Source organism: Motacilla alba, chromosome 22, assembly GCF_015832195.1.
Source record: "Motacilla alba alba isolate MOTALB_02 chromosome 22, Motacilla_alba_V1.0_pri, whole genome shotgun sequence".
Lineage (NCBI taxonomy): Eukaryota > Metazoa > Chordata > Aves > Passeriformes > Motacillidae > Motacilla > Motacilla alba.
The window spans coordinates 2,589,546-2,600,274 of record NC_052037.1 but is presented as its reverse complement, the minus strand read 5'-3'; the positions used below and the strand labels follow the sequence as shown (position 1 = coordinate 2,600,274).

The 10,729-nt window shown below is 57.0% G+C and overlaps 1 protein-coding gene across 1 annotated transcript; it reads left to right on the top strand.

The window, feature by feature from the left end:
• The first annotated feature begins 765 nt into the window (after nt 1–765).
• Nucleotides 766–9,574, top strand: TACR1 (tachykinin receptor 1). Its single transcript, XM_038160537.1, has 5 exons — nt 766–1,219; nt 3,984–4,178; nt 6,878–7,028; nt 7,458–7,654; nt 8,258–9,574. Exons 1-5 carry the CDS (start codon nt 822–824, stop codon nt 8,550–8,552), a joined length of 1,236 nt encoding a protein of 411 aa, XP_038016465.1. The 5' UTR covers nt 766–821; the 3' UTR covers nt 8,553–9,574.
• The last annotated feature ends 1,155 nt before the right edge of the window (nt 9,575–10,729 follow it).

The window sequence follows — 10,729 nt, the reverse complement described above, 5'->3', positions numbered from 1 at the left end:
ACCGGGCAGGACCCGCATCCCGAACCGGTAGGAACCCAAGCCCTGGGGAAGCCGCAGCTGAGCCCGGAGGGACCCGGACCCTGAACCAGCCCCGCAGCCCGAGCCAGCCGTGCCCGAACCGGGCGGGACCTGCACCCCGAACCGGGCGGGATCCACACCCCGAACCGGGGGGGACCTGCACCCCGAACCGGGCGGGATCCACACCCCCAACCAGCCGTGCCATGGCCGCACTCCCGGCTCCAGCTGCCCCTGGACACCAGAGGGACCGGAACCCCAAACCTGCCGCACCCTGACCCAGACGGGTCCTGCACCCCAAACCTGCTGCGCCCACACTGGGAGGTGCCCATGCCCTGAAGCAGCCATGCACCCCAAAGTGGCTGAGCCAGCAGGGCCCTGCACCCCAAACTGGCTGATCCAGGAAGGATCTGCACCCTAAACCAGGAGGCCCCTGCACCCCAATCTTGCCAAGTCCTGACCTTGCTGCATCCTGAATGAGGAGGTCCCTGCACCCCAAACTGGCTGAGCCAGGAGGTTCCTCACCCCAGATTTGCTGATCAGGAGGTTCCTCATCCCAGTTTTCTGAGCAGGAGGTTCCTCACTCCAGTTTCGCTGATCAGGAGGTCCCTCACCCCAATCTTGCTGATCAGGAGGTCTCTCACCCCAGTTTGCTGATCAGGAGGTTCCTCACCCCAGTTTCACTGACCAGGTCCCTCACCCCAGTTTCGGTGATCAGGAGGTCCCTCACCCCAGTTTTCTGAGCAGGAGGTCCCTCACCCCAGCTTTGCTGATCAGGAGGTCCCTCACCCCGGTCTCCTGTGGCCATGGATGAGTCCCCGCCGCTGGTGGCCGAGCTGGAGCTGGAGCCCCTCAACGCCTCCCTGAACGAGTCCTGGGCCAACCCGTTCGTGCAGCCGCCGTGGCAGGTGGCCCTGTGGGCCGTGGCCTACGCGCTCATCGTGGTGGTGGCCGTGGTGGGCAACGCCGTGGTCATGTGGATCATCCTGGTGCACAAGCGGATGCGCACGGTCACCAACTACTTCCTGGTGAACCTGGCCTTCGCCGAGGCCTCCATGGCCGCGCTCAACACCGTGGTGAACTTCAGCTACGCTGTGCACAACGAGTGGTACTTCGGGGCCGCCTACTGCCGCTTCCACAACTTCTTCCCCATCGCCGCCGTCTTCGCCAGCATCTACTCCATGACGGCCATCGCGCTGGACAGGTCAGTGGTGGGTCACTCCTGCCTGGAGCTGGGGACAGGTCAGTGGCAGGTCACTCCTGCCTGGAGCTGGGGACAGGTCAGTGGCGGGTCACTCCTGGCTGGTTTGGGGACAGGTCAGTGACCAGGGTTGGATTTTCCCTGCCCAATTCCTGCCGGATCCCACTGGAGCCGTGATCCCAAGCTCAGCTGAATCCCAGATCCCACTGGCACCACGATCCCAAGCTCTGCCAGATCCCAGATCCCACTGAAGCTGTGATCCCAAACTCAGTTGGATCCCAGCTCCCTCTGGATTTGTGATCCCAGATCCCACTGGCACCGTGATCCCAAGCTCAGCTAGATCCCAGATCCCACTGGAGCCATGATCCCAAGTTCAGCTGCGTCCCAGATCCCACTGGAGCCATGATCCCAAGTTCAGCTGCGTCCCAGATCCCACTGGAGCCATGATCCCAAGTTCAGCTGCGTCCCAGATCCCACTGGAGCCATGGTCCCAAGCTCAGCTGGATCCCAGATCCCCCTGGGGCCGTGGTCCCAAGCTCTGCTGGATCCCAGTGGCACTGGGGGACCCCAATCCCCCGGACCCCCCAGGAATCTGGGGTCAGGGACATTTCCCCCTGGAGCCCCAGGAAAATCCCGGCTCCGGAGCCGCCCCGTGGCTCCCTCCGAGCCTCCTGGATTTTTCCAAGGCCCCATTCCCGGAGCCAGCCAGGCTCTGCACCTGTGCCTGCTCCCAGGGAATAAAGGGAATTCTGGCAGGGATCCGGGGGGGAGGATGCTTTTCCTGCCCTTTTCCAGTGCCTCTGGAGCTGCTGGCTCCGGAATTCCCTGTGGGAAGCAGGGCCGGGGGTGGGTGAGGCTCCACGGGCGACAAAAACAGCCCCGGGTTTGGTTTTGTCACCAAATCCTCTCCCTAAAATCCACGGGAACTGAGGCAATCATCAATAAAACCCGGGATATTTCCAGCTCCTCTCCCATGGTGCTGTTCCAGGAGGATCCGTGGGATCAGCTGGAAAAGCCCCTTTGGGACTGGGATGAATTCCAAGGATTCTTTTTGGGGTGAATAATTTAATTTACAGCCTTTGATCCACCCTGAAAATTCCAGGAAAGCAAGCCCAGGGAAGCTGCAGTAAAACAGGGAGGTCCGGGAGGCTGGGGCTGGAATTTTTTGAGGATTAGCATTCCCAAAAAATATTCCTGCACCTGCAAATCCTGAAGAGAGGCTCGGTTTTCCCAAAAGAAAAAAAAAAAAAAATCCAGGCTCCCACCTGGAAGCTGCAGCTCCAACTGCATCCCAAATTCCAGCCAGGAATGGGAAAGGGAACAAATCCCAAATCCCATAAATCCCATCCTCAGCCCCTCCAAAGGTTGGGAAAATTCCTCTTTTTCCTGTGGCTGGGAGCTGACAATGGAGCTGAAAGGCAGGAAAAGCTGGAATTTGTTCCAGGAGCCTGGAAGGGAGGATTCCCAGTTCCCAGAGCTGGGATTGGGATTGGGGAGAGCTGGGATTGGGAATGGGGAGAGCTGGGAATGGGAACGGGGAGAGCTGGGAATGGGAATGGGGAGAGCTGGGAATGGGAATGGGGATGGGGAGAGCTGGGAATGGGAATGGGGAGAGCTGGGAATGGGATTGGGAATGGGCAGAGCCGGGATTGGGAATGGGCAGAGCTGGGAATGGGATTGGGAATGGGCAGAGCTGGGATTGGGAAGGGGCAGGGCTGGGATTGGGAATGGGGAGAGCTGGGAATGGGACTGGGGAGAGCTGGGAATGGGATTGGGAATGGGCAGAGCTGGGATTGGGAAGGGGCAGGGCCGGGTTCGGGAGCAGCAGGGCAGGGTTGGGGTTCCAGTCAGAGCCGCAATTGGGCTGGAATTCCCAATTCCCACCAAAAATCAGGGAAGCGGCACGGAACGAGACTCGCATTCCCAAAATCCTGGAACGGGTGGGATTGGGAAGGACCTCAAATCCCACCCAGTGCCACCTTCCCTACCCCAGGCTGCCCCAAACCCCAGCCCTGGGCACTTCCCAGGATCCAGGGGAACCCAGGGCTCCCCGGGAATCCCCCGTGGGATTTTTTGCGGGATCCATCGTGGATCCATGCGGGATTTTCACTGGAAGTTTCTCCATCCCCTCCTTCCCCTGGAGCTGCTCCAGCCCCGGGCACGAAAGAAAAACAGACGGAAGTTGTTCCGAACACTCGGGACAATGGCAGGAAATTCGGGATCGGGGCTGGCACTGCGGGAAGTGCCTCAGGAAAATCCCAAAGAGTTCAGGGCCTGGCAGCTCCCTGGGCTCCCAAATTCCTGCCCCATCCTTTCTTTTCCTAAAGGGAACACTGGGATTTCCCAGCTCCCATTCCCACTGTTCCCAAAGGGAACCTGGGATCTTCCAGCCCCAATTCCCACTTTTCCCGAAAGGAATCCCAGGATTTTCCAGCCTTAATTCCCACTGTTCTCAAAGCTGGAACATTGGGATTTTCCAGCCATGTTTCTGCTTTTCCCAAAGGGAACTCTGGGATTTTCCAGCCTTTATTCCCACTGTTCCCAGACCTGGAACCCCAGGATTTTCCAGCCTTTATTCCCACTGTTCCCAGACCTGGAACCCCAGGATTTTCCAGCCCTAATGCCCGCTGTTCCCAAAGCTGGAACACTGGGATTTTCCATCCCTGATTCCCGCTGTTCCCAGACCCAGAACCCCGGGATTTTCCAGCCCTGATTCCCGCTGTTCCCAGACCCGGAACCCCGGGATTTTCCCGTTTTTCCCGCACAGGTACATGGCCATCATCCACCCGCTCCGGCCGCGCCTCTCGGCCGCGGCCACCAAGGCTCTGATCGGGCTGATCTGGCTGCTGGCGCTCCTGCTGGCCTTTCCCCAGGGATATTTCTCCGTCACCGCCGAGCTCCCGGGACGTTTCGTCTGCCTCGTGGAGTGGCCGGAGCCCGGCGGAGCCATGTCCGGGAAAACGTGAGTGGGAATGGGAAAAACGGGGTGGGAATGGGGAAAAATGGGTGGGAATGGGGAAAAATGGGGTGGGAATGGGGAAAACGGGGTGGGAATGGGGAAAAACTGGATGGGAATGGGGAAAAATGGGGTGGGAATGGGGAAAAATGGGGTGGGAATGGGGAAAACGGGGTGGGAATGGGGAAAAACGGGGTAGGAGAGGGGAAAAATGGGGTGGGAATGGGGAAAATGGGGTGGGAACGAGGGAAAACAGGATGGGAACGAGGAAAAACAGGGGAATGGAGGGGGGAAAGGGAAAAGTAAAATAAAAGGAGGAAAAAAAGAGGGGGGAAAGAGGGAAAGAAGAGGAAAAGAAGAGGGGAAAAGGAAGGGAAGGGAAAGGAACTCCCGAATTTCCAAAGGGGCTGGGAATGGTTTGCCAAGGGGAGTTAAACGTCAGGGGTTGAGGAAAAAAAGTGGGGGGAAGAACAAAAAACGGGAATAAAAATGGGAATAAAGAAGGGAATGAAAAAGGGAATAAAGAAGGGAATGAAAAAGGAGCTTGTGATCTCCAGCCCTGAGGAGGGAGGAACTGGGGCTGTGGAATTCCGCTCTGGAATTCCGGGCCAGTTGTCAGATCCAGGAGTAGCCAGTGCCAAACCCTCCCCGTGTCCTTTGTCACCGCATTCCCGGAGTGGCACCGTTCTGTCCTCGGGGGCCCCTTCCATCCCAGAATATTCCCAGATTCCCAGCCTGGAATGAGGCAGCTGCTGATTGGGATGGATTATTCTGGTGGCTTTTCCAAAGGCTGGTCCCAAAGGGGAACGGCGCCGTTAAATCCGCAAGGGATCCGCATCCCGCGCTCGGGAAAAGTGGGAAAAGTGGGAAAGGAGACCCTGGCAGCTTTGGGATGGGCAAATCCCAAAGAATTTGGGGATTGGGAGGAACTCAGTGGCATCTCCAGTCCTCGGGAATCCCGTGAGCAGATCCCGGGATGGGATTTTCCTGCCCTAAATAACTCGGGACAGGTGTTTGGGTCATTCCAGAGGCGCCGTTCCGGCCCTTCCCCGCTCCGTGGCCTCGGAGTGGATATTCCGGGAATGCTCCGGTGGCAGCTGCTCCGTTTGTGGTGCTGGGAGGAAAAAATTCCGTCCTTTTTCCAGTTTCCAAGAGAAAACAGGAGGGAAAACCAGGGAAAACAGGAGAATTCCAACACTTTGGGAGGGAATTCCTTTGGAAAACCTCTGGGGAGCACAAGCCTGGTGTGCAGAGGGTACCAGAGCTGGCTTTTCCCTGGAAAACATCCCTGGTTTCAGCCAGAGCTGAGAATTCTGCGGGATTCGATCCAGCTGTCGATCCCCGCTTCCCAAAGGGATCCGGAATTCTGGTTGGGGTTTTGAGGGAAGGGAGAAGCAGCCCCTGGATCCCCTGGGAATTCAGGGACATCCCTTCCATGCCAACATTCCCGGGATTCCCAGGGAAAAGGAGGTGGCAGTTCCGTCCTCCGGCATCCCGCGATCCCCACGGGATCCTCCATCCTGCACCAGACCCTAAAACCCTTCCAGCTGCAAACCCCAAATCTCCCGGAGTGCTGCAATCCTGGGAATGCTGCAGGCAGAACAATTCCCAGTGCTTTTCCATGCCCGGCATCCCAAAAGAATTCCCAGAGCTGTCTGGAGCGGCTCTCAGAGCCCAGACCCCTCTGGGAACGGGGCTCTGCGCTGCTGACGTTATCCCGCAGCTCCTCCAGACATTCCTGCAGTGCTCTGAGGATCCGGAATTCCATGGGAACCGCAACAAAATCCTCCTGCGGAGCCGCCGCGACGCCTCTGGAATGAGGCAAACAGAATCCAGCCCCGCCAAGGCCATCCCAAATGGAATTAGGGCCGGGAAAATCAGATTGCGGTAGCGAGCAGCAGCGGGGCCAGGGCCAGCCCCGCTCCCCGCGGGAGAATTCCCGGAGCCGCTCCTCACCCTCCGGAGCCAGGATTCAATCCGAGCTCCTGGGAAGAGGAGCAGGGCCTGGATTGGAGTCCAGATCCTTGGAAAGATGCAGGAGCTGGGAGTGGACCCCAAAAATCCACCCAGAGGTCCCAAAGCCTTGGGAATAAGATTCCCGCTAACCTGGCAGGATTTGGGAAGATTTCCAGGCCGGCACCAGCCGCGTTTGTGGACTCAGGTTTTAGGGAAGAGAGGATTTTCCAGGATTTTCCGGAGGGTCGGAGCCTCCGTCCCCTCCTGTGCTTAAACCCGGAATTATCGGATTTCCATTTAAACCAACTTCTCTCTAGCAGAAGTCCTCACTGATCCACGGCATTCCCAGAATTCCCATGGCATTCCCAGAATTCCCATGGCATTCCCAGTGCTGGATCCTCAGGGATTACCCTGTTTTTTTCCCAGGTCCTACTTTTCCATGTCTATCCTGCTGGATCCTAAAGGATTATCCCATTTTTCCAGGTCCCACCATTTCTCCTGATCCCACCATTTTTCCATGTCCATCCTGCTGGATCCTCACGGATTATCCCAGTTTTTTCCTGGTCCCACCATTTTTCCATGACCATCCTGCTGGATCCTCAGGGATTATCCCGGTTTTTTCCTGGTCCCACCATTTCTCCATGACCGTCCTGCTGGATCCTCAGGGATTATCCCAGTTTTTTCCTGGTCCCACCATTTCTCCATGTCCATCCTGCTGGATCCTCATGGATTATCCCGTTTTTTTCCAGGTACCACTTTTCCATGACGGTCCTGCTGTACCTGCTGCCGCTGCTGGTGATCGGCTGCGCCTACGCCGCCGTCGGCCGCACGCTCTGGGCCAGCGCCATCCCCGGGGACTCCTCCGACCGCTACCACGAGCAGGTGTCGGCCAAGAGGAAGGTGAGGAATGGATCCAGAATTCCTGGCCAATCTCCACAAGGTGAGGAACTCCAGGAGGGGCTGGATCTGGAATTCCTGGCCAATCTCCACAAGGTGAGGAACACCAGGAGGGGCTGGATCCAGAATTCCTGGCCAATCTCCACAAGGTGAGGAACTCCAGGAGGGGCTGGATCCGGAATTCCTGGCCAATCTCCACAAGGTGAGGAACACCAGGAGGGGCTGGATCCAGAATTCCTGGCCAATCCCAACCATGAGCATGTGTTGGCCAAGAGGAAGGTGAGGAATTCTGGGAGGGGCTGGATCCAGAATTCCTGGCCAATCTCCACAAGGTGAGGAATTCCGGGAGGGGCTGGATCCAGAATTCCTGGCCAATCCCAAAGGCCATTCCCGAGGCTGGAATGGCTGCAGGCTGGCTCTCTCCCGCGGCAGGTGGTGAAGATGATGATCATGGTGGTGTGCACCTTCGCGCTCTGCTGGCTGCCCTACCACGTCTACTTCACGCTGCAGTACCTGCGGCCCCAGTGGTACCTGCAGAGCTTCATCCAGCAGGTCTACCTGGCCGTCATGTGGCTGGCCATGAGCTCCACCATGTACAACCCCATCATCTACTGCTGCCTCAACGACAGGTGGGAGCGCCGCGGAGCTCGGGAACGCGGAGCGGGGTCCCGGAGGAGAGCGTGGATGGGGTTTTCTGGGATGGCTCTGTCCCGCCCTCTGCCGCTTCCAGCAGAGGTGGGGGTGGCACAGTTCTCACCTGGAGTCTTTCTGAATCCTTGTGGATTTTGAGGGCAAACATCAACTGAAACGATCCCAACTCCTAATTGGGGTTTATGGGGGGTTTTCCATTTCTCAGTGGGTTTTCCAATTCTCAAGGATTTTTTTCCATTTCTCAGGGGGTTTTTCCATTTCTTGGATTTTTCATTTCTCGGAGGCTTTTTCCTCTCCGCAGTGAAAGATCGCAATTTTGTCATGTTCAGAAAAGCTCAGTTTTATCTTCCCCTTCCTTTGTCCATTTCCACGTCTTTCCTCTTTCCTTTGGCCATGTCCATCCCGTTCCTTTGACCATCTCCATCCCAATTTCTTTGGCCATCTCCATAACAATTTATTTGTCCACCTCCACCCCATTTCTTTGTCCATCTCCATCCCAATTCCTTTGGCCATCTCCACGTCTTTCCGCGTCCATCCCACCCCTCTGGCCCATTCCACGCCTGTCCCGTCCCTGCGGCCAGGTTCCGGGTGGGATTCAAGCACGCCTTCCGGTGGTGCCCGTGGGTCAGCGCCGGCGAGTACGAGGGGCTGGAGCTGCGCTCGGCGCGCTTCCTGCACACGCACAGCTCCGTGTCCAAGCTCAGCCGCATGGACACCACCACCGTGGCCTCGGCGCTCGGCGTGGCCGACGAGGAGCTGGACGAGCCCGGCCGGGCCGAGCGGCTCTCCCTGGACATGACCTCCAACGGCTCCTCCCGCAGCGACTCCAAGACGGTCTCCGAGAGCTTCAGCTTCTACTCCAACACCCTGACCTAGGGATGTCCCCTCAGTGCCACCTCAGTGTCACCGCCCTGCTTGTGCCGTGCCAGCGTTTCCCGTGCTGTTTTCCCGTCTCTTTTCCTTGGGATGAGTTCCGTTGTGGGGCCGGACACCCGGAATGTTTTCACTGCCTGGCTGGAGATGGAGGGGATGCAGGAACGGGGCAGAGCCGGGTTTTCCTCCGGAATTCCAACGCTGGCCGGCGCTTCCGTGCTCTCTGCGAGGCAGGAGGAACCTCTCGGTGCATCCCACCCCATGGAAAACGACCCCATCCTGCACCTCCCTCCTCCCATCCTTAATTTCATTCTCCCTGCTGGATATCCAGGGGGATCTTGAATCCCAAAATCCCAAAAAGGCTTTTTCCAGCTCCGTGGGGAGTCATCGGCCACAGCGCAGATTTTGGGATTCAAACAGGCCTGGCCCTGCTTTGGGTCTGTTTGGCAGAAGAACCGCGGCGCCTTTGGAAGCCGCGGCCAAGGATCCAGCGGCGCCTTTGGAAGCCGCGGCCAAGGATCCATCCGGGAGCCATTCCCATTGTTCGGAGCGTTTTTCTGGGATTGCTGTGGATACAAGGCCTGCCCCGCCCATCCTCGTCTTTATTGTTGTTTTTGTTTTCTGTCCCTGAGGGCTCCTCACGGCCGAGAGTTCCAGGAGGGAAGCGCAGGATCCGCTGTTTACAGAGTGTTCCCACAGGGAATGGTGGGATTTGGGTTTTTTGGGATTTCCGTGTCCTTGCTGGAGCCCTGTGTGCGGTCACAGAGCCCAGGCTGGGAGTTCCCAGGGTTTATTTCCCATTAAAATCACCATAATCTGAAAAAAAATTCCAATTTTCAGCCTTCAGGACCCACCACGGGCCCTTCCAGCCTTCCCCATTCTGGGATTCTGGGATTTATTCCTCTCCCAAACCCTGCCCCAAAATCCTGTGTCCAGCTGAAAAATGGACACAACCATTATAATGCGAAGTTTAGCATGGGAATCCCCCTTTTCCTTGGAATATCCACCCCAAATCCCATTCCTGCTGGAATATCCACTCCAAATCCCATTCCTGCTGGAATATCCACCCCAAATCCCACCCCTGTGGAATATCCACCCCAAATCCCATTCCTGCTGGAATATCCACCCCAAATCCCATTCCTGCTGGAATATCCACCCCAAATCCCATTCCTGCTGGAATATGCACCCCAAATCCCATTCCTGTGACTCTGACATCCCTGGGGAATTCAGGATGGCAGCAGCTGGAAGTTTTCTGGGAAGTTCTTCCCGTGGGAACATCCCAAGAGAGAGGGAACCCAACCGTCCTTCCCAAAGCGTCTCGGGATTGTCTGTCGGGATTGTCCCAGTGTGGATTTTCATGGATAAATGTTCCTTTGATGTGGAGAATGGTTCATTATCCCTTAACGAGGGGAGAAGGGGTGGGAGCAGGAAGAGGTGGAAAAGCTAAAATTCCATAAAAAAAGATGGATGAGGGGTTTGCCCTGAAATGTCACTGAAAAAGGCAAAGGGACAATTCCCAAAATTCCTCCTCAAATTCAGGTCTGGGAGTGCGGCACTGATTCCCAAATCATGGAAAAGGCTCCGATCCTTTGTGGAGAGTGGGCAGGGCTCAGGGCTGCTCCATTCTCCGGGCGATTCCCGGCGTTTCTGGTGTCCCTGATGGATCCCGGCTCCCCAAATCCCACTGCTCCACCAGGAATGTGCGACCCGTGCTTTTCCAAGCGGGACGTTCCAGGGGAGAATTGCAGGAGCATCCCGCCCCCGCCGGCGGTTCCAGCCGGCTGGAATTCTGGGTTTTAATTAAAGCAGCGTTCCCGGGCTCAGCTCAATCCCACGGGCCCGGTAAACTCCGGCTGTTGGTTTTCCATCAGTGATTTTATCCGGGAAAAAGGAGAGAAGGGATAAATATCCACATGTTCCTGGCTGAGCTTCCCGTGAACACCGGGCTGGATCCCCTTCCCAGCGGGATTCAGATCCCAATGAATCCACCGGGATCATCCCATCCCATACGGGTTCAGATCCCAATAGATCCATTGGGATCATCCCATCCTTTTAACGGGGCTGTCCCTAATGGGGAATTTCACCCCCACCCCATAAAATGAGGTACAAAAATCCCCCTCAGCCACACAAAGAAAGGGAATTCCACGTTCCCAAGGTTCTGGGTTATCCATCCATCTCCA

Coding starts and splice junctions, on each gene's coding strand:
- TACR1 (XM_038160537.1), top strand. CDS start 822: ATGGATGAGTCCCCGCCGCTGGTGGCCGAGCTGGAGCTGGAGCCCCTC. Junction 1,220..3,983: donor ACGGCCATCGCGCTGGACAG/GTCAGTGGTGGG, acceptor TTTCCCGCACAG/GTACATGGCCATCATCCACC. Junction 7,655..8,257: donor TACTGCTGCCTCAACGACAG/GTGGGAGCGCCG, acceptor CCCTGCGGCCAG/GTTCCGGGTGGGATTCAAGC.